The 25088-nt window shown below is 34.9% G+C and overlaps 1 protein-coding gene across 1 annotated transcript in view; it reads right to left on the minus strand.

The window, feature by feature from the left end:
• Positions 1-12502: 12502 nt before the first annotated feature.
• Positions 12503-25088, minus strand: part of CDH12 (cadherin 12) — a 1058455-nt gene continuing 1045869 nt past the window's right edge. The window contains exons 12-14 of the mRNA XM_040492478.1: positions 21610-21727; positions 16632-16883; positions 12503-13927 (exon numbers count right to left, since the gene is read on the minus strand). Coding sequence (XP_040348412.1) covers positions 13428-13927; positions 16632-16883; positions 21610-21727 — 870 coding nt within the window. The 3' untranslated portion in view covers positions 12503-13427. The remainder of the gene's footprint in view (positions 13928-16631; positions 16884-21609; positions 21728-25088) is intronic.

The following is a 25088-nucleotide window of genomic DNA, read 5'->3' on the forward strand; positions in this document are numbered from 1 at the left end:
TGCATACCTATAATAAAGTTTAATTTATAAATGAAGCACAGTATGAGACTAACAAAAACAATACCAAAATAAAAACATTTTTAACAATACGCTGTAATAGAAATTGTGTGAATATGGTCTTTCCCTCTCTCTCAGAATTGTACTCTACCCAAACTACCCAAATTCACACAAGGGAAAAAAACCGGGATAACACTGTATCTATTAAGTTAATTAAATTAATAATTAAGAAGCTTACAACAACAAGAGAATTCTATCAAAGAACTAAGGAAAAAATAATACCAATCGTACACAATCTTTTCTCAGAATATACATGAAGAAGTAATAATACCTAATTTATTTTACGAGTCCAACATTACCCCCAATATCAAATCCAGAAACGACGTAAAGTAAGGGGGGAAAAAAAGGCTATTATAATTTATGTATAATTAAATTTTATATGCTAACATTTATTTAAGATTTTGTATTTTTCTTATATTTTAATGACAATTTTGGTTTTGATATTAGGATGATGTGTATTTACCACAAACATGTATGATGTATTTAAGTTTCAAGGCTGTTTCAACATTCAAAAATTAATCATTATAACCCACCATATCAATAGGCTAACAAATAAATGTAATTTGATAAAGAAAATTTAATGTAGAAAAAAATCGACAAAACCGAACAGCCATTCATGATTTTTAAAAATTCTGCAAATATGAAGGGATACAAAAATACTGATTTGAAGGGACACATGCACCCCAATGTTTATAGAAGCATTATCAACAATAACCCAATTATGGAAAGAGCCCAAATGCACATTGACTGATGAATGGATGAAGTAGTGTTGTGTGTGTGTGCGTGTGTGTGTGTGTGTGTGTATGAATTCATATATTCATATATGAATAGGAATATTACTCAACCATCAAAAAGAGTGAAATCTTGCCGTTTGCAACAACATGGATGGAGCTACAGTGTATTATGCTAAGCAAAATAGGTAAGTCAAAGAAAGACAAATACCATATGATTTCACTCATATGTGAAATAAAGAAACAAAACAAATGAACATAAGGGAAGTTTGAAAACAAGAGAGGGAAGCAAACCATAATATACTCTTAACTACAGAGAACAGAGGGTTGCTGGAGGGAAGGTGGGTGGGGGTGGGCTAAATGTGTGATGGGCATTAAAGGAGAGCACTTGTTGGGATGAGCAACGGTGTTATATGTAAGTGATGAATCACTAAATTCTACTCCTGAAACCAATATTACTCTATATATTAACTAGAATTTAAATAAGAACTTGAAACAAAAAAAATTAAAAAATTAATTAAATAAAATAAAAAAATAAATAAAATAAAATGAAATGAAATCTCAACAAACATGAATGAAAAGAAATATTCCCAACTTGGTAAAAAAAAAAAATCTTTAAAAAATACTCTTACTCGACACATCCCCAAAGGCAAGGGAATTAAAAGCAAAAGTGAATTACTGGGACCTTATGAAGATAAAAAGCTTCTGCACAGCAAAGGAAACAACCAACAAAACTAAAAGGCAACCAACGGAATGGGAAAAGATATTTGCAAATGACATATCGGACAAAGGGCTAGAATCCAAAATCTATAAAGAGCTCACCAAACTCCACACCCGAAAAGCAAATAACCCAGTGAGGAAATGGGCAGAAAACATGAATAGACACTTCTCTAAAGAAGACATCCGGATGGCCAACAGGCACATGAAAAGATGTTCAGCGTCGCTCCTTATCAGGGAAATACAAATCAAAACCACACTCAGGTATCACCTCACGCCAGTCAGAGTGGCCAAAATGAACAAATCAGGAGACTATAGATGCTGGCGAGGATGTGGAGAAACGGGAACCCTCTTGCACTGTTGGTGGGAATGCAAATTGGTGCAGCCGCTCTGGAAAGCAGTGTGGAGGTTCCTCAGAAAATTAAAAATAGACCTACCCTATGACCCAGCAATAGCACTGCTAGGAATTTATCCAAGGGACACAGGAGTACTGATGCATAGGGGCACTTGTACCCCAATGTTCATAGCAGCACTCTCAACAATAGCCAAATTATGGAAAGAGCCTAAATGTCCATCAACTGATGAATGGATAAAGAAATTGTGGTTTATATACACTATGGAATACTGCGTGGCAATGAGAAAAAATGAAATATGGCCTTTTGTAGCAACGTGGATGGAACTGGAGAGTGTGATGCTAAGTGAAATAAGCCATACAGAGAAAGACAGATACCATATGGTTTCACTCTTATGTGGATCCTGAGAAACTTAACAGGAACCCATGGGGGAGGGGAAGGAAAAAAAAAAAAAAAAGAGGTTAGAGTGGGAGAGAGCCAAAGCATAAGAGACTGTTGAGAACTGAGAGCAAACTGAGGGTTGATGGGGGGTGGGAGGGAGGAGAGGGTGGGTGATGGGTATTGAGGAGGGCACCTTTTGGGATGAGCACTGGGTGTTGTATGGAAACCAATTTGACAATAAATTTCATATAAAAATAAAAATAAATAAATAAATAAATAAATAAATAAATACTTATCTGGCATTACACAATGGTTACACACCCCTAAGTTCGGAAACATGGGAAGAATGTCTGTTGTCACCATGGTTGTTCAACATCACAGTGACATGCTTAGCAGATAAAATAATAAAAATAAATAAAAAATATATTGATTGGAAAGGAAGAAATAAAAATTCCTTTATTGGAATATGACATGTCTATGTATAAAATCCATATCGTCTACCAAAAAACTCCTGAAGTAATAAGCAAATATCGCAAGATTACAGAATACACATTCAATTTAAACAAAATTCAATTGCTTTCCTACATATCTGCAACAATGAGACTTTTAAAGTTTAAAAAGTACTAGTTATAAAACACAGAAAATAAATATTTAGATATAAACTAATAAATTATGTACAAGAAATGTATGCAGAAAACTGCAAAAACATTATGAAAAACTCAAAGAACATCTAAATTAAAAGAGAGAAATTCTGTGTCATGGATTGGAAGACTGAATATTGTTAAGATGTTAATTCTTCCAATTTGATCTATGGATTCTATGCAATTTCTATCAAAATCGCAGAAAGCTAAATGTAGATACAAACAAACTGGCTCTAAAGTTCATAGAAGGAGGAAAAAACTTAGACTGAAGAACGGAGTTGGAATACTCACACCCCCAAGATTTCGAGACTTACATTAAGTAATAGTCATCAAATAAGCTTAATTTTGCAAGAGTATACACAGAGATCAATGAAACTGAAAAGAGAATCCATAATCATACCCACACAAATACAATTATCTAATTTATGACAAAGGGTGAACACAGTTCATTGGAGAATAGATAGACTTTTTAACAAGGTGTGCTGGAACAACCGAAGGTCTATATTCTAAATATAGCATATATATATATATATATATATATATATATATTTAACACACACAATCTAGCTTTTATGAAAATTTATTCAAAATTGACTATAGACCTAAAATTAAAATGCAGAATAATTAAACTTTTTAAAGGAAACATAAGAGAAAATCTAAGCGATCTTGGGTTTGGTGATGACATTAGAATATGATGACAAAAGCATCACCCATGAAAGAAAAAAATAATGAATTAGACTTTATTAAAATCAAATGTGCTCTGTAAAAGATGCTTTAAGAGAATTAAAAAGCCAACCACAGACTAGGAGAAATATTTGTATATTTCATAAAGGATTTGTATCCAAAATACACAAAGATCTCTTAAAAACAAACACTAGGAAAATAAATAGAAACAATGAAAAATTTAGACCAAAAAAAAAAAAAAATAGAATAAACACCCTACCAAAAAAGACCAATGATTTGGATGGCATATAAAGATATAAAGAGATGCTAAATATAATTTGTCATTAGGAAATGTAAATTTAAAAAATGTGATACCACTGCATTGAATTCCTAAAATCTAAATTAATACCAGTATTGTTAGGAATGAATAGCAGAGAAGATTTCATTCATTGCTGGGGGAAATGCAAAATAGCATAACTTCTTTGGAAAAAACTCTGGCAGCTTCTTTCAAAAGCATGTCATTTACTATGCAACCCAACAATTGAACTCCTAGGTATTTACCCAAGTGATTTGAAAAATTTATGTTCATACAAAAACCTGTACACAAATATTTATAGCAGCTTTGTTCATAATTGCAAAAAAACTTGAGGCAACCAAGATGTCCCTCAGTAAGTAATAGATAAAGTGTGGTACATCCTTAAAATGGAATGATATTCAGAGACAAATGGAAATGAGCTATTATATATATATATATATATATATATATATATATATATAACACAAAGACAGGATTGGGCCTTAACTCCATGTTGCTAAGTAAAAAACTCATTGTGAAAAGGCTATACATTGCATGATTACATTTATGTGATAGTCTGGGAAAGGCAAAACTATAAAGACAGTATGCATATCAGTGGCTTCCAGGAGGCAGGGAGGAAGCTGTTAAGTATTTAGAAGCACAAGGGATTTTTTTTTTTTAATTTGTGAAGCTATTTTATATGGGCTTGTAATGGTGAATACAAAAGACCATGTATTTGTCAAAATCTATAGAACTTTACACCAAAAATAAACCTTAATATATGAAAAATTTCAAAATAGTTTTAGACAGAGGATCCAAAGATTGAATGAAGAGTGTGACAAAATAATCTGTTTAACAAATGGATACAATAAACTTACTGAACATAGTAGGGGTGAAAAGGTTGGGACCCAAGTCACCCTGGAAATGAGTAGGGTCTACAAGACTAAAGGTAAAACAACTCTAATAATTCTGTTTTAATAACCAAGAATGTGGGTTATCAATTCTGACAAACTATACCTATGTATTGGAATTGAACACTTAAGTAAATAAATAGCAAATGTTGGAAAGCACGTTTTTCAGTGCTGGAGTAAGAAGTTACATATAAGTGAGAGAGAAGGCCATTTATATGCATACATATAGGCTATATATAAGGGCTATATACATATATGTGTGTGTGTGTATATATATATATATATATATATATACACACAAGGAGCAACTTAACATCCACATCTGCAGCAAGGAGCAACTTAACATCCACATCTTTGACTGCAATATAATTTTGCAACAAAAGGAAGCAAGGTTTTTGGAACAAAGGCTGATTCTAGATCAAGGGCTAGAAATATACAAGATGAGCCTGAAGTTTGTAGCGGTAAAAAGTAAGAAAGTGTTCAAGACATACAAACAGACAAATAAACTGAAACAAAAAGTAAGCAGTAATGAGGATTTGTAAATGGCACAGACACTAACTGAAATCGTTTTATAAATAAAGTAGTGTGGGACTATGAACCAAAGCATTATATCCACCTCTGTATTGCTAGTGAAACAAATAAATGAAGGACACACAAATATCCCATGCAGAAAAACTCCAAATATTTTATGTGGATAATTTCCCCCTCAAAACGTGGAGCAGAACTTTGCACTTTCTTAACTGTGGGCTGCACACAGTGACCTCCTTCCAAGGAGTATAATATGGGATTTGGGAAAAAATGAATAATTTAAACTGAAGAAATTGACAAACCACCTCAGACAGGTGATTGAGCTTAAAATGAACAGTAGTAAAGCATTTTGATACTGTGTTCTTTTGATATGATGCGATGAGAGTGGAACTTCACCTCTGTGGTTTTCCTCTCAACTCATGTAACCAGTCCAATCATGAGGGAAAAATATCAGACAAAGACCAATTGAGGAATATTCTACAAAATACCTGACCAGTAATTCTCAAGACTTCAAACTTATTAAAAACAAAACAAAACAAGAAAAATCTGAGAAACTATCATAGCCAGGAAAAACCTAAAGACACCTGATAACGACATGTAATGTGCGATGGAATATGGGATCCTGTAAAGGAAAAAGTACATTAGGCAAAAATTTAAAACTCTTAAAGTGTGAACTTCAATAAAAAGGTGTGAATATTATCACTAATTATGACAAATGCACCAAACTAATATAAGGTGTTATTAGTATGGTTGGGTGTGGAGTACATGGGAGCTTTCTGTACGGCCTTAGTGATTATATTTTATTTTATCATTAAAAACTAACGTTTTAATTTTGAGGACAGAGAGACAGGAAGACACAGCATGAGTGGGGCAGAGCCAGGGAGAGAGGGAGACACAGAATCCAAAGCAGGCTCCAGGCTCTAACCGACAGGGCCACCCAGGTACTTCCTGCCTCGGTAATTTTAGAAGTTGATTTTGTAAAAAGGTTACTTCAACAGTAAAATAGTGATGTAATGAAAGAGTTTATCAGGAAGAGGTTAAGAGAATTAGAAATGAGGATTATGGGGGCGCCTGGGTGGCTCAGTCGGCTGAGCGTCCGACTTCGGCTCAGGTCATGATCTCACAGTCCGTGAGTTCGAGCCCCGCGTCGGGCTCTGTGCTGACAGCTCGGAGCCTGGAGCCTGTTTCGGATTCTGTGTCTCCCTCTCTCTCTGCCCCTCCCCTGTTCATGCTCTGTCTCTCTCTGTCTCAAAAATAAATAAACGTTAAAAAAAAAATTTAAAAAAAGAAAAAAAAAGAAATGAGGATTATGAATATATAGTGTGAACAGATCAATATAATAGAACAAATATTTATATATATATAATTTATATAAAATATAAAAATCTAAGCTTAGTTTACATTCATGTAAAATAAAGATAACTCATGAAGTTACTGTGAGCATTAAATGTTTGTTACTGTGAGCATTAAATGTTTGTAGCATGTATTTTGGTAGAGTGATTTGGTTCAGTGATTAGCAGCTCTTTCTGATATTGTTATCATATATATTTTTTTAATGCTGACACAGCAGGTGCGCTGAGTGGCTCAGTCTGTTAAGCGTCAGACTTCTACTCAGATCATGATCTCCCAGTTCCGGGGTTCAAGCCCTGCATTGGGCTCCTGCCGACAGCTCTGAGCCTGGAGCCTTGTTTGGATTCTGTATCTCCCTCTCTTTCTGCCTTTCCACCCCTCACGCTCTGTCTCTGTCTCTGTCTCTCTCTCAAAGTTGAATAAACCTTAAATAATTTATAAAAAATAAAATAAAATGTTGACAGAGGAGAAAGAGAGGACTGCTAATTGCCTCAGATAATTTTCAAGGACAGCATATTGGAATTTTTAATCAAAGCAAATACCATGTTTACTGGATGATGGATTGGAAGAGGCGTAGGTAACTTGCATTTAAAATTGGAAATTTAAGTGATAATAAGGACTAAGGTATACAAAAGTGAAAAGAAGGGAAAATAGACATAATTGGATCAAAAAGTTTTGGAAAGTTAAGGCCAGAATAGTACACAGACCATAATGTGGATGTTCACAAATAAGTACAAATTGATATAGCTGTAAATATATTGTTTCTTGGTAAGATAGATGAATATTTTCAATGGTATAATATTTTTACTGAATTGTAGGATACTACTGTGTCTTAAAACCCTGGTTCTTAAGATATTGACATGAGAATCAATGATGCCTAGGTTCTTTCTCCTTTGTAAGGAAGCACAATAATATGTTTCAATATGGTTCAGAATTCCCAAAAACTTGTGGTGATTACATTCATCGATGAAATATAATATATAACAGCATAGGAGTTGGAAAAACAGTGGAAAGAACCCTAGAATAGAAACCAAGAGTAGATTTACTTAAACTTCATAATTGAAGAGGTTTGCACCCATTAGGTTACTATTTTTTGGTTTTGCACAAGTTGTTTGGACACTCTTACCTTCTATTTCTTCCATCTTGAAGTGCAATTTAAAAAATACAATTAAACTCCTATTAAAGATTAAGTCATTTTCAGAAATGTAGTGAGTCTGACTGGTTGTTTATGAAAATCCATTACACTAAGAAATATAAGGGACTTGAATAAAGGAATTAAGTGGAGGTCCAAAACTAACTGCAAATTGGAATTATCAACCATGTGATTGCATATATGTTTCTGTGTGTATGTGTGTGCATGTGTACATATATAAACCAAATCTGTTTTATAACAATGAATATAAGAGAAAAAAATGATCAGTTGTCTGTTCAAAGTTTTTGGTTAATATGACTGATTGCATTTATATATGTAAGATCCTTTCATACTGAGACAAAAAGTTATAATGATTAAATAATTTAAAGATAAGGAAATACATATTTATAAATAATATATATAGTATTTATAGAAAAAATATTTGTAGATTACACATATGTAATTATTTGTGGGCATGTTTGTGTGTGTGCATTGCCACAATAAAAGAGAATGGCATATTGTCTGTTATCCGATCAGCATTTTGGGCAAACTATTGGATGGCTAATGAAATGGTGATAAATGAAACTAAGTATAAAATTGCAGACTAGAGAACCAATGTTATAGCACAGTTGAGAACTTATCTTCTCATGACAGTCTCGATATGTGTCAGGACTTGGACATATCAAATATGGCAAAAAACTAGAATGAGACCTGAATCAAAATAGAATAAACTAAAATATCCGTCTATGTCTCTCTTTCTCCCTACTCTATTTGATACATATATTTCAGAGAAAAAATTTACCAAAAAAACTGTAGAAAGTAGTAAAATTAACATTATTGTAGAGAGTAAAGAAACAAACTATCTACAAACAAGAGCAGAATAACAGGAAAGAGACGGAACAGAAAAACACAGCAACAAGCTGCTGAAATCAGAAAAAAAAAATCACTAGAAAGTTTACCAATAGAACTGGAAGGACGAAAATAAAAAAAAAAAAAGGAAAAAAAGAACTGGAAGACGAAGATGAAAAGATAATCATGAAAATGGGATAAAGTATAAGAAAGTGATAGTTAAAAAATAATGCAATTAACTCTTAAACCCAGTGCCTCCAATCAACTATTAAACATCCCACAAAGAGTCAACAAGAAAAAACACAGGGTAGGAATGCATCAGAGAATTAATACAAGACAATCTCCAAAAACTGAAGGATCTGTGGCTCCGTATTGAAAGAACATTCTGGGTGTCTAGTCTTGAGAATGACAAAAGACTCACCTTGACATGTTGGTGTGAAATTTAATAACAAAAAGGAAAAGAAAAAAATCTGAATATCATCACGAAAAAACTTATAATATTGCATAAAATGAGGGAGTGATACATTTACCCTTATTTTTCATCAGCTTGGTTGGATGCCAGAATATGATAGAACACATCTTCAAAATATTTTTTAAAATCTAAATGACAATTGTGTAGCTAGGTAGACTATGAATTAGCAGAGGAGTCCAGAGAAATTTTCAAACATGAGGTTATAAAATTATCTCCTTCCCACTCTTTTTGCTTAGGAAGCAGACTAATGTTACTGACATCTTAGTAACTCTTTTCACACCTAGTCTTACTTTGGTTCCCACCTCAAATATGCTTGCATTTTTACACCTGCTCTTAAGAATTTCCATTTTACTTTATCTTATTTTATTTTTGAGAAGGGCTGGGAAGCAGCAGAGGAAGAGAAAGAGAATCTTAAGCAGTCTCCAAGCTCAGCACGGAGCCCATGGCGGGGACCAACCCTACTACCCTGGGGTCATGACTTGAGCCTATATCAAGAATCAGTCACTCAACCAAGCCACCCAGGTGCCCAAAGAATTCACATTTTAATACCTTAAGTTACTAAAACTTTTCCAAGGATTTTGAAAATGTCCTCCTTTTAAAGACAAAGGCTGACACACCCTTCCAACCTTTTCTTCCTGTCACTTGTTTTCCTTCTCTGTCTCAGGATCTGGGCTCCAATATTTTTTTCTCTCTCTTTCTATGCACACCTCTACCATTGTCTTGCTGAGGCATTTTGACATTATGTCTTAAGAAATGTTTGCCTGGCTCTCCTGATGTGGTATATGGTAAGCCAAAGTAAGTAATCAAATCCATAGTTCAAAGATTTTTGTTCATTCTATCTTAAAGATTTTTATGATTCTCAAAAATTTATGTAATCAATATGTAAACAATTTAATAGACTTCCTATAATTGTAGCTAGAACTTAAGTATCAAGAAATTTCATAAGAAACCTAGATAACACCAAGGGCAACAGATAAATTTTACAAAGAGAATAAAACATGGAGGCAAAGGTGTTTGCTCCATAGTACATTTCCAGTTAGTGATAGAATTTGGTACAGAGCAATTTTAAATTATATTTAGTATAGCACAGTTTCATTCTTATGTGTTGATCTAATACTTTTTTAGCACAAATGTTGCATTTAAAATAAATGTATATTATATTCAGATGTAACATATAATATGTACATATATATTTTTTGTAACGGTAAACATGTAATGTAATTAAAAAGTTATGTATGATTATTACTAATGGACAAAATTCTCCATGTAAATTCTAAGCCTTTTTTTACATTGATTAATTCCTAAATGAAGGCCAGGGACTGCTTATTAAAAGTTAAAAGGAAGATATTATAACTATTGATTAGTCTAAAAGATAACCCATTATAATCCCAGTTTATGAGCGCCAAAAGGCCTCTTTTCACTATATCACTCTGGTTTCCTACTGTACCTGAAATTATTTCCATTCTATATCATTTTTTCCCATTTGTTTGCTCATTTGCTGGAAATCAAATATATTTTTTAAATATATTGGCCATTAGGGGCTGAATTGTGTCTGCCTAAAATTGATATTTTGAAATCCTAATCACCAGTGCCTCAGGATATGACTGTATCTAGAGACAGAGCATTTAAGAGTTAAGGTAAAAAGAGGCCCTGTGAGTGGGTTCAGTATGACCAGTGTCTTTCAAAGAAGAGGAATTAGCACAGAGGGCAGACCATATGAAGACACAGAAAATGGCCAAGCCAAGGAGAAAGAAAATTTACAAGCCAAGGAGTGAGGCTTTTAGAAGAAATCTTTTCCAACACCTAGTTCTTGGACTTCCAGCTTCCAGAACCACAAGGAAATAAAATTCTGTTGTTTAAGCGACCCAATCTGTGGTACTTCATCATGGCAGCCCTAAGAAACTATTGCAGTGGGGTAGCAAAAGTAAAATAGATAAGTAATGGCCAAACGCTTATTAGTTTGATAAAAGTAAGACTCACCAATTTCACATATTTGCTTAGCATCTCAGTCATGTGGTTTGAAATGACCTGTCCTTCCCAAGTTTTCTTTGTGCCATCATGGCTTTCTACCTATGACCGCCTGCAGAGGCAGTTAGATGCTCTAACCAGATACAAACGTCAATGATTCCTGACAAGAATCATGTTGTCAGCCAGAAGTGATCTTCCATATTAACCTTCTTCAAGGGGTCGTGCATCACTGCATAGTAAATCATGTTGCTAGGACAAACCCAGAAGTTGCCTTCATTTTTTTCCAGTAAGGTTATGACATCACCAGCTTTAAAAAAAAAAAAAAATTACATAGCTGTTTCCCAAAGCATTCTATGCTGGAAATTATTACACTATGTGAATATTCAAATATATTTCCCAAAGTTGAGACACAAGTGAGATCTGGGTGCTGGGAGGACGAAAAGAGGTTCAACAATTGTTCATGATATGGAAAACAAGGACAGTGTGCAACTATGTGGCACCAAAGAAGGTATGTGAACTGCAAATGCTAAGAGCCAAATTGCCACTGCATGATTATCACTTACATAATTTTTGAAATAATACTTAATAATGAATAGGACTGAATACAATTTGCCTATACTACCCATATTTCTACCCATTTTTCCCATGCGCGAATTCTTTTACAACTTTGCAAATATAAATATATTCATAAATATTTCATAAATACAGCTAGATATTGACCACATTTTCAGGGTGGATCTTATAAGCAAATTTTATTTTTTTTTTCCTAGAGATAGTCTCAATAGTTCAGTAGTCACTTGTATAATTATACTGTTAAGAAAATATATCATCACTTCGGAGTTATCTGTTTTGTTAAGTGCATTTCTAGATAGGGTACAGTTCACTTGAAAGTAAAGTATATGAGTGTGGTGTATTTGTATGCTTATAAAATCTAACATTTCTCAGAAATCTGCCTCAAATTAAAAAGTAAAAGTTTTTTAAAGAAGAGTTGTATGGGATCATTTATATTGGAATTATTGTAGATGATCACATAAAGAAGCAACTGTGAGAATTAATAACAATGTTTACAAAGTTGAAATCCATGCTGATTAAATAAATCAATCAACTGCTTGATTCTGCATTTGTGTTCATTTTAGGAATTAGTCACTGGTTTGAATGTTCTGAAATCCCTGATTTTTTATTTGTCTAATAATATGTAATATTTTTAGACACGCTATAAATCCATGCTGTATCATTTGATATGTATTTTATTTTCTTTGCTCATCAAAAAAAATCACTAGTTTGTAAGAAACTCTGAGAAGCTCTGTAATGAATTTCTCTTCCCATGTTTGAATTAATGGCACTTTCTTCCTTAATAATTTTCGTAGAAGCGCAAGTTAAAATTTTATCTATGACTGAACACTTTAATGATCTGGTGATTTGTTAAAACGAACCTTCCACACACCAGCACAGTATTAACACAAAACCAATATTTATTTTGATGTGGGGTTTCAGCCCTGAGGCCTCTCTTCATAAAGAGGGATTTTTCTTTAAATTCCTTTTTAAAAATGTCTTTTTTTTTTTTGGAAAAAAAGTAACATTTTGCTGATCACCTTTAATACGAACTAATGTGAAGATCAAACATTGCTTTTAAGATTCAGGACTTACATATTGAATTTGATATTATCGCATTTATTTCAATATTCTGAAAGGGTAGGAAAAACAAATGTGTTTTGGCATACAGTTTAAAAAAGAAAAAAAAAAACCTCTGAATTATAAGAAGATGGAGTTCAGAAAGTATTCTTCATTTTTCCTCAAAAGGAATTAGAAGTCAGCGTGTTGCTATTGCTCCTTGACATAAAGACAGTGTCTTTGTTTTCTGTCCTCTGTATCTCTGAATCCTGTAATGCCATCACAGCAGAGTGCATTGGACACCACTTTAAATGATAAGAGTTTCAATAGGCACTTTAGTGGAATTAAGAAAAATCTAACACTCTTCCACCGTGATGCCACATAGCTATCTTCGTTCTATGTTGTCATGTCAGTAAATTGTATTCAATAGGCCTGAGCTTGTCTCAGTGTGTTTCCAAAATAACAAAACAAAACCAAGCGAGTACAGTTAATAGGATTTATCTTGTGTTTGCAGAGTAAAACAAAACTGACAATATGATAAATATAGCAACTTGCTAGAAACCAGGTAATCAAAGGACTGTGTTCCTATAAAGCCTGGTGTGTGTGTGTGTGTGTGTGTGTGTGTGTGTGTGTGTGTAAGTGTGTGCGCACATGTGTGCATGCATGTGTGTGTCTGTGTGTGTGTGTGTGTATGTGTGTGTGATTTCTATTTGTGTTTCCTTTTCTTAAATTTCTCCATTTGGTTGTGTTTTATCCTTCGCCTCTGCCCTAAGTGACTTTATCAGGGTTATAACTCTCTTCTTCACCAAACATGTCTGCCAAGACTTTAAAGCGGGGTCCCCAGTCTGCCAGATAGTCGTAGTCCTGGTCAGCTTCCGTGGTGAGAGAGTCTATAGAGCTAAGGGAGTCTGCTACTGATCCATTTCCTTCATATGCATATGTAGCCAATGAATCGTACGGTGGAGCAGTCGGGTCCACGTCATTTTCCTGCAGCCTTTGATTAATGAAATCCCTTATGTCTGTGTTGTCTTCCACCGGTGGTCTCTGACGAGGTAAACAGAGAGAGTCTGGTTTTATATCCCTGCGAATTTTGTTTTCTTCAATCACTTTCGGATTTCTCAGAGCACCAATATCAAACGCCTGGGTGTCCTCCTCCCCACCTCCTTCGTCATCATAATGGATAACGTTGTCTCTGATGTCTTCTTTCGAGGTCATTAGAGTGTCTTTCTTCTTCTGCCTTCGCAGAGCTACATACAGTACAACGATGGCTAGAACAAGACAAAAGTTGCAAGTTGAGAATATGTAGTTGATGATTTTCAAAGTAAACATATTATAATCAAGAAGGATCATATCTATGTTTACACTGTTCATCGTGTAAAGCTCAACTTCATTTTCAAATTGTAGCTAACAAGAAACCTTAGCAAAATTATTCACAAAATCAAGCAATGACTGTCTCATATTTAGTTTGTGTTATATTTCAGTATTTTAGTGGCAGTTAAAAAGGGTGTGTTACAAAATTTTGTAAGAAAGAATGCTTGTTCTAAGCATAGAGAGAGCTGTATAGTATTGGTATAATAAAACTTAAATATTATTGCCCATAAGTAACACTTAGATATTATTTATAGCTAGATTCCCTAGCTGTAACATTACTTGCATTTATAATGAAACAAACCCACATCTTCTTGTAAAAATGACTTTTCAAAGCGATACATTTTAGAAAGGGAAGAAAGAAGGGAAGGAAGGAGAAGAGAAAGGAAGGAAGAGTACAGAATATAAAGGCCTTAGTTTTATAAACTGTGTCAACTGAGACTTCTAATTACTTCAATTCTGTGTCCTAACATATTGAGACATTTTCTAAATCAAATTCCCAGTGTTCAGTTTGCATTCATTCATGATAAAATTTTGAAATATTTAATTTATATGCTCTCACTTAAATCTTTCTTTGTTCCTGGCTGATGCCCAGCAACCACTAAATTGTAAGTGTTTAGTTCCTCTAGAAGCGAATGGGCACAGATTCAAAGCATAAAGTCAGTGCTCAACTTTGGTCATCATAAAACCCCCTCTCCTCCACAGAAGGGGTAATAGATTGAAAATCACAGTATGTTTGATTTCCTACAGTAGAGTCTGGAAGACTGTTGTCAAAAGATTAGAAATTAGAGGAGATTGCGTGATGAGGAAAGCTCATTTATTCCCTCCTCCTCACAAATTAAAGGTTGACCAACTGGAAGGAGGAAGGAGCTATAGGTAGAGCTTTTGTACTATGGGCCTCTAAGAGACGTTTAGCACTCTGCACTCTTCCCAGGATTTAAGGAGGTCCCAAAATGAAAAAAGACGATTGCTCACTTGGGGGATGAGCCAGAAACTGCAAACCTCATAGAGAAGGCCTACATCTAAAATGGCTTTGGAGTTGCTATGGCTGAGAAGGGGACTGTAGCTGATGTGTCTGAGGGCCCCGTAAAAGATCCCTACACACCACAAGACACTCGTGCTTCCCCTCATCCCAGGAAAGATGAGAAAATGGCTCAGAATAAATGGGAAGGTCTGAAGGAGTTTGGGATTGGTTAAAGAGGTCCAAGAAGAGTTGGGTTTTTAAGAATTCTTCATGGCAGAACTAGAAATGTCAACATTCACTGCTGTGGGCTTGCAAATCCATGTGCTAAAATGGGACACGTGCACTGTAGACACTCAGAAACTATTTGGAGGAATGAGTAACAGACAGCGGGGCAAAATGATGCTGAGCAGAGCAAGATGACACAGTACACTATAAAAGGGCCAAACAGGCCAAAAATGAGCATCCAGAACATGCCAAGTCATGGTAGGTTGATATGGAAATACTCTGGGACTCCGGTGGCTCCTTGAAAGAAAGAAGCATGAAAGAATAACCCTTGATTTGAGGTTAAGCACCTAACTGATGGTGTTCAATTTCAGGTGTGTATCTACACTATGCAAATTGGACCAGAACTTCAACTTCCAAACTGACATGAGCTTCTTAGAGAATGTTCTCCAAAAACTGTCATATAATGCCTTACTCCATGCTTTACATCCTAGGTTGTTTTTTTTTTTTTTTTTTAATTTTCTATCTTAAAGATAAATGTATGTATCTACATTTGTGAAGCATATATCAACGGATTCCACAGTGCCCAGCTGTACCTCTGTTGCAATTTGAACTTAAAGAAATGACGGGCAAAACAGAAAAGCTCTCTCTAGTTTTGTGAATCTGGCAGTGAATTAATAAGTGAATGGAGCCAGCTGAACAGAATGGATGGAAGACGGAAACCCCTAAAGTAGATTTATATTAATTCTCACAGAGATGTTACAGAATACGTTACTTCAATCCTTTTCCTTTGCAGCGCTTCTGGATGTTTTAGTGTGTTCTTTTCTAGGGAGGGTGGTTAGAATTTTGATGTGTGGAGCTGTGAAAAAAGCAGAATGAGAACTGCTTTTGGCTGGCAGTTTAAACAGAAAAAAAAATTGGGAATGCTTTTACTTTCATTTCTTTCCTGTCTTTTCCCTTTTCTTCCTTTATTGAATGGGAATTGGAGAGCCATGGTTCATCTAGTTTATTTTTAAAGATAGGTACTATCTTATTAGATAGCAATAATTACTGGAATATAAGATGAATTATAAAAACACTGCTGTAAATGAGATATCTGTTATAGAAAATTTCACTGTGGCTTGTGCAACAAACTGTTATTCCTCGGAATCCCCAAGGGCTTGAATGTACTCTTGTGTTTCTGATGATGTTATTTGTTTATTCTTAATGCTATATATACATAGAGTCTTAAACAGAAAATTCATATTAACAAAAAATAGAATTCAATGTAGTTAATCTTTCTTCTATCCAGATGTGACATCTCAACGAAGAAAAACTAATTTACATGTTCAATTGTGAAGACAGAGGCAGAGAGAAGAGAGATTGAGAGAGAGAGAGAGAGAGAGAGAGAGAGAGAATATGGGATTATTGAAACCAACCTAAGAGTATAACAATGCACAGTAGGATGGCAATCAAAGCCCCAGTGCTGAGTCCTACAGGTAGAAAAATTGCTTCCACATTACAAGACAGGATGGTACCATCAGAGTCACATCTACAAACTCGAATAGTCATGGTGTTTGTGCTGCTCTGCACAGGGTAACTGCTGTCTTCTATTACAACAGGGAGGAAATACAACTCTTGCTGCCTGCGGCTGTATCCATTTCTTCGGGTTTCAATTCCAGCTGTGTTGTCTACAAAACATGACATTGATGATAAGACGGTTACTAAAAGCTTCACTTCAAATCTGAAAAGTTGGTATCTGTTAAACGGGAAGCTGTTCTTGCATCAGCAAAATAGACCCATATTTTAATTCTTTCTTTTATTATTATAAGAGCTGCCAAATGTAATGAAATGTAATCAAAATAATCCTTAGGAAAAGAAGAAACATTAATCTTCTCTGGTATAAGATCTATATTTTCAATTCAGAGGGAATAGAAACTCTATTATAAAGCAAGAAGTGTGTTGACTTGACTCATTTTTTTTTAATTTTTTTTCAACATTTATTTATTTTTGCGACAGAGAGAGACAGAGCATGAACGGGGGAGGGGCAGAGAGAGAGGGAGACACAGAATCGGAAACAGGCTCCAGGCTCTGAGCCATCAGCCCAGAGCCTGATGCGGGGCTCGAACTCCCGGACCGCGAGATCGTGACCTGGCTGAAGTCAGACGCTTAACCGACTGTGCCACCCAGGCGCCCCTTGACTCATTTTTTTAACATCAAATGTCATTGAGAAAAAAAATACAACTGTGGGTGTTTTCTTACATGCTACAAGAGCAAAGATTACAAAGTATGAATCTGTAAAACGCGTTACCTAAGAACCTATTATTTAAAATATAACAAATACCAATATCCCATTTGACTTATTATTTTCCCTGGATCTGAATCTGTGCTATATAGCTATGTATATGGTAAAATATATCTGTATATATCTGTATCTACATTTTTCACTTTTGCATATTAGTTAGTATAGGAAAAAGAAAAAAATGTGTTAAAAACATCAAGATTCATTAAAAATTTTAAACATAAATAATCACCATTTTAATATAAGTACAAAAATGATTTATTTTAATTCTGAAAAAATCAAAAACAGCAATATTTACTTAGAATAATCCAAGGCAATAAAAATTTTAAATCTTATATAAATGCAATTAATACTTCTATTGAAAGTATTATTTTGCATGTATTTTTTTCTTTACTTATTGTATTTCTACACACACAAGTGGAAACATGGTTTTATTCAAAACACCATTTCATTTTTGTGTCTATTAAAGTAACTCCTACACATATCTTGCTATTTATTTTAAAAAATGTATTAATATTTAACCTATTATAGTCATACATCATATCCACTTTGGAATCATGGAAACTAATTTTAGAAAAATATAGTACTCATTAAAATACAGGTTTGTCAGATAATGTTGCTAACTCAGTAATATTCATTCATCTATTTGTATAGTCTAATTTCAACAGCTAAAACTTAGGCAGATTCTCTAGATTCATTACATTAGAAGCACTAAGTTGAGAAAAAGTTACTTGATAAGATTGTTTTGCATGGGAAGATGACTTGGTTATTACATAGGGATATTTTTTAAATTGAAAAAGAAAAAAATACCAAGATGCAAAATGTCTATTATAACATGGCCAGCCAGACTCAGTAATGCCAGATAATGGTGATGAGAGTAGGAACAAAGAAATGTGGACTAGTTGAATTAACATTGAAATCTTCGGCAACTGATTGAATACCTAAAGCTGAGGAAAAGGAACAGTCAGGATTAAAATTTGAAACGTAAGAATAGGAGGTTGGAGAAGCTGATATATGTGTACTTGAGGAGCCATGGGTTTGATATTCTTGAACATATTATGTCAAAATGTACCCTACTCTTTTGTTAATGTTTAGCCTCTCCCTCCTCCCCATTATCCATGGGTTCACTTTCTCTGATTTCGGTTGTCCAAAGTCAACCTAGGCCTGGAAGCAGATGATCCTCTTTCGGATGTGTGGTCAAAAGGTCAAAGGTAGCCTACTGCTATATCACAATGCCTGTCTTTCCCCTCATTCCATCTCATTGTCTTAGCATTTTATCATCTTACATCATTACAAGAAGAAGAAGGATGAATACAACACAAGATATTTTAAGAAAGAGAGAAATCAAATTCACATAACATTTATGTGAGCATATGGCTATAATTGTTCTATTTCATTACTGCTGTTACTGTGTCTAATTTATAAGTTAATTTTTTTCATAGATATCTGTGCATAGTAGAAGATATGTATATGCAGGGTTCAGTACGACCTGTGGTTCGGTGTCAGGAATCTACTAGGTGTCTGGGAACATACTCCCCCAGAAAAGGGGATTACTGAATTTTCAACACATTATTGTTATTGATATGTGACCATATACAATTCATTGTGCTGTTCATGATGGGAAAAAAGACATTAAACCTCATTTCCACTCTTAAAATAGTTTCTACTGCACAACAGATAAAGAAAAAGTTTATGTGTATCATATAACTATTAATATATATGCACACAAAGAAGTTTTATTCAACTGTAAGAAAGAAGGAAATATTGACATTTGGGACAACATGAACGAACCTGGAGGGCATTATGCTAAGTGATATAAGCCAGGCAGAGAAAGATGAATACTGCACATGACATTAGAGGTGAAATCTAAAAAAGAACGACAACAAAAAGGAACCCATAAAAACAGAGAGCACAAATGGGGTTGCCAGGGCTTGGGGGTGGTGAAAATAGGGAAACATGGGCAAAAAGATACAAAATCTCAATTATAAGATGAATGGGTATAACAAGGTATACCATGGTAACTATAACATGGTGCTATGGTTGATACCACTGTATTGTAGAATTGAAATTTGCAACATGAGTAGAACTGAAATAGTCTACCCCTGGGGGGGGGGGGGGAGGAGGTGAGGTAAATATGTGAGGTAATAAAATGTTTCTATTCAGTTTTTAAAGACTTACACTTACACTTAAAATGTAAGTTCAGATAAAAGGGGGAATATAACAAATGGCATATATAAATAGCAAATAATATTCGGACTGTGACAAAACGCTATTGCTATGAGGCAAGATGATCTAATTCATATTATGAGATATTAATTCTCCAAAACCATACAATAGGGAAGATAGTCAATGCTTATGTCCCTGAATGATGTGTCCATCTACTTTGTTGCCCAAGCCAGGGATCTGGAGGTCTGATTAGTCTTCTTGTCCATTGTACTCACATCCAGAATTTAGGGAATCTAGCATCAAGCCCTACAACTTTCTATCTCTATCCACCTATCTCCATGAGCCATTACCTTAATCTAACACACTTTCACCCCTCCTGCAAAAGCATCAGAAGTAATCCTATATCCTTCTGTTGTCTTTTTCAAACTACAACCAAACTGATCTTCCTAATGCAAATTTGAACATAGTATGCTCTTCTAAACCTTTCCAAAGTTATAATGTCTTTAAATGGCTTCTAGTTAGGGTGACTACATGTTCTGGTTTGTCTTGGGCAGTCCTATTTTATGTGAGCTGTTCTAATTAAAATCACTAATATCGTCCATGTCTATTCTCCAAAGTATTCTAGCTTTCATAATAAAATATGTGGTGTCTCTAAGGCCTTTCATATTTGGAACCCTACTGCATTTATAGCCATTCCTCACACTACACTATTAGTTGGAGAAAACCCTACTGAATTTCCTTCTGTGACAAAATGTCTGATTTCTTTCTCTAAATATTTACAGACAAGTAAATTTTTTTCAGACATCCTTTGACTTCTGTCAATCATTATCATCTCATCACAATCTGTTCATTTGTTTTATAAGCATAGAATTTAGTAAGAAACTAGCTTTTTACCATCCAATATTATGAACTCAGATGTTTCTAATACCTATTTCATAACTAAAGAAACTTAGAAGGGATAAAATGTCCACAGTCACAGAATTAATAATGTAAGAACAACTGGCCAGTACTTAGCTGCAATATATCCAGTGCCCTTTGTATTTTTGTAGTGACTGTCACAGTAGCAGATGTGATACCATTAGGAGCAGAAGCAGTGGTGATGATGACCGTGGTAGACACAGAAGTGCAGACTGATGGCAGAGGTGATCACTAAAATAATCTTGGGTATTGTGCTAAATGATTTGCACGTATTATTTTATTTAATATAAATACTATGAGGGCACCTGGGTGGCTCAGTCGGTTAAGTGGCCGACTTTGGCTCAGGTCACGATCTCACGGTCCCTGAGTTCGAGCCCCGCATCGGGCTCTGTGCTGACAGTTCAGAGCCTGGAGCCTGTTTCAGACTCTGTGTCTCCCTCTCTCTGACCCTCCCCGTTCATGCTCTGTCTCTCCCTGTCTCAAAAATAAAAACGTTAAATTTTTTTTTTAAAAAATAAATACTATGAGGTTGATTTATTTCAACTATGAGTTTAAAATTATGTAGTATAACTTCATACATTGAGAGTCTGCCATTGAGGACATAATGGAGTGGGAATGAAAATTTCTGCCATTCTAGTTACAAAGCCTTATTCTTAACCTGTGCTGTACTGTATATTATTCAAACAAACCAATTACTAAGAAGTTATGTATGTGTTTGTACAAGTAATGTGCATGTGGAACAAATGATACGTTTAAAACATAGAAAGCATTCAATTTCCCAGATAGGCTATTTTGGCTTGACTCATTAAGGGACCGTCCACATTATAAATGGAAGCAATTTGCCTCATTAGATACGATCTACATAGGTTAAATATTTAATTTACTGCTAGCCATAGAATTTCATATTTCTCATATATGGATTTCCACATTTTATGAACTTGAGTGCTTCTAGGAAAAACATGGGTTGCTACCTTTGCACCCTTTTACAAAGTTACATGGCAAGAGGTACGTTTTTATGCGATTAAACTTACTTCTGAAGTCACGGACTGTAAAATTTGGTTTGACGGCAGCTTCAGGTGATAATCTAAAGGAAAATTGCTGCCCAGCAGGTGAAAGATCTCGGTCTGCAGCGCTGACTATCTGAATTATCTGAAACAAAGTTGAGATGAAACTTGAAGTCAGTCATGAGTTTCAAAGGGAACTTAACATCCCAGGCTAGTAAGTTTATTCAATGATGCATGCAAGGAGAGATAAATGACATTTTTAAGATTCATATCGGTGGACCAATTATTTACAAATAATTTTTATAAACAAATATCTAAACATTCACAGTTCGTAATGGCAGGTACAATTATAGGGTCTGGGCCAATTCCAAATCAATATCTGCATAAATAAAAAGCTTGGGGCGCCTGGGTGGCTCAGTCGGTTAAGCGTCGGACTTCACCTCAGGTCACGATCTCACGGTCTGTGAGTTCAAGCCCCGCGTCGGGCTCTGGGCTGATGGCTCAGAGCCCGGAGCTGCTTCCGATTCTGTGTCTCCCTCTCTCTCTGCCCCTCCCCCATTCATGCTCTGTCTCTCTCTGTCTCAAAAATAAATAAAACATTAACAAAAATAAAAATAAAAATAAAAAAAGCTTAACAGCATTGAAAATTCTCACTAATAAGCAAAATAAAATTAAAATGCACTTGCTTGCATTTTAAACTAAATAAAATAAGTGCTTTCTAACATAAATACGAAAATGCTTACTGGAAAGAAAATCGCTGATTATTTAAAAGCCCTTGCGACAGCAAAATTTTAGTATAGTTACGTTTGTGAGAATGAATTTTATTTTCATAAATAAATAAAATGTTGAGAAAGAGAAATTCAAAGGATGTATATCTGATTTTGTTCTTTTATTTGTTTCCCCCCAACGGGCCAGAATGCTAATTGCATTCTCACAAAATGTTTTTAGGAAGTAAACGCTAACCATCGTGTTTAAAATTTTTCCTAAACCTCTCCCATAGGTTGTATGTCTGGTAGTTAAAATTCTGACACTTCAGTAAAGTGCCCTTAAGAATTTGGAGATTAAAAATAACTTCTAAGAGCCAAACTGTGAAATTGATAATTCACTACACAGATAACCAAATTATAATAGCTTTGAGGTTTTATTTATTAACATATGCAATAGCTTTGCATCAGAAAGAATTTCAGGAATTGTGTGTAGAAGAGGGTGAGGGCAGAGGACTGCTCAGGTGATGACTCTTTTAGACTAAGTTTGAATTTGCCAAAAGAAGACCTTACATTTCAAATACTACATTGTGGTCACAGTGGGCAAAGCACACGTCGTGTCTTAGCACAATGACATTAAACATGTGATTTATTTTTTGAATTAATTTTTTAATGCTTATTTATTTTTGAAAGACAGAGAGAGAGAGAGAGAGAGCACTGGGAAGGGGCAAAGAGAGGGAGACACAGAATCCAAAGCAGGCTCCAGGCTCTGAGCTGTCGGCATACAGAGCCCGATGCGGGATGCGGGGCTCAAACTCACGTGTTGTGAGGTCATGACCTGAGCCGAAGTCGGACAACCCACTGACTGAGCCACCCAGGGGCCCCTAAACATGTGATTTATTTGATACTTTTTGTTTTCATTTCATGGTTAAAACTCAGTCTTAGTACTATGTTCTACCTCCCCATATATTTGTGTGCATGTATGCTTACATACACATACACACATTCACACATAAGCATACATACTAAGAAATTTAGTGCCTGAAGCAGTATTGGTAATTTGTAATTTGAAAAATTGGTTTACTTTATTTTTTAATTTTTTTAATGTTTATTTTTTGAGGGAGAGAGAGAGAGACAGAGCATCCGAAGCGGGCTCCAGGCTCTGAGCTGACAGCATAGTGCTCACCCAATGTGGGGCTCGAATTCACAGACCATGAAATCATGACCCGAGGTGAAGTCGGCCACTTAGCCCACTGAGCCACCCAGGCGCCCCAACAAATTGATTTTCTCATGAGAAATCCAGGTGTCTAGTTCAGTGTAAATCGGTCACACTTCTATAAAACTTCAACTTTCCTTCACATAAATCCATCTGCTTAATCAGATCATAGTTCCCATCCACAAATTTTCTGTAAATTATTAAGGGATTGATTTTCCAGGTGCTTTTTTTTGTTGTTGTTGTTTTGCCATTAACTACTATCAGCAAGCATAATCATTTACTAAATTAAAGTTCTTTAACACCAAAAAATATCAAGAACATTACTTTAGAATGAAGCAATGTCCTTTCAAACAGCAGAGAAGAAAATTTTAGTTTAAACTGGCACTTATCTGGAATTGACACTTGGGAGTCATTACGCTAAGTAAAAAACCTCTTACACTTCAGTGATTCACCATTGTTGATTTAGATAGTATCATCCTTTTCTTTTCCTGTTGTCTCTTGCCAGATATCACACATATACATGTATACATACTTGCATACATACATATTCAGTTATAGGCCAGAAGAGATAGACCGTTCCTATGCATAATTCTTAGACAATGGGAAGATGGCTGGGTCAAAAGCAGAAAATGCTCACATTACACACTCGCTTAAAACTTAGTAATATTTCAAGGTTGTGCTTTGTACATAAATGTGACCCAGTAGAAAGCCCAACAGGCGTTTATTAGAAAAAGAGCATCCAAGGACCCCACGGATTACCTACCACTTTGTCCAGATGTAAGAAAAAAACAAGTTACCTCAGGTCATTTCTACTATTCCCAACTTTTTAAACTCATTTACTAGACAAGCAGAGAAGCACCGAATGGAATTCTATATCCGAAGGACTTTCATTGTGTGCATTACAAGAGTCTGATTGGTATAAAAGAATTAAATCCCTAATTATCTTTAAAAAAGTAGAGGATTGGTTATGGGGGTGAGGGTGAAGGGATCTGGAAAATGAGAAATTGCTACATTGTGGAATTTCACAAAACCTCTCAATACATTCTCAAATAAACAAATAAGTTTATTATTTGTTAAACATTTATTCAGGTGCTTCTATTTCAGACACTAAAGCAGGTGGTGAGCTTATCCCATGTAATTTGTGGGTACATTTAAGGGGATAGAGGGTTAAACCTTTTTCTGCATTTCTGTGTCTATTCAAAGTTAAGGATGCAAATTTATCAAATGGGAAATCTGACTGTACAAGTCATGCTGTAATAAAATTAATACTTTCTTCAAATTGTCAGAGAAAGGATTAGAGCAACACAAGCCACTAGAAGTTTCAGTATTGATGGAAATATTGTATATCTACATGGAAAAAAAATGGTAGCCACTCATCACATACAGCCATTGAGCAATTGAAATGTGGTTAGTGTGAAAGAGAACACTGATTTTTAAATTTATTTAATTTCAATTTAATAGCTACCTAGCTAGTGGACATCACAGGATTAGGATTATGCGACAGATTTGCTACAAATCAGTTTAATGCATTCAAATTGAAACAAATACTGAAGATTAAGGAATGATCTTTTTGAATAATGATACTG

Source organism: Herpailurus yagouaroundi, unplaced genomic scaffold (assembly GCF_014898765.1).
Source record: "Herpailurus yagouaroundi ecotype Mexico unplaced genomic scaffold, PumYag 29, whole genome shotgun sequence".
NCBI lineage: Eukaryota > Metazoa > Chordata > Mammalia > Carnivora > Felidae > Herpailurus > Herpailurus yagouaroundi.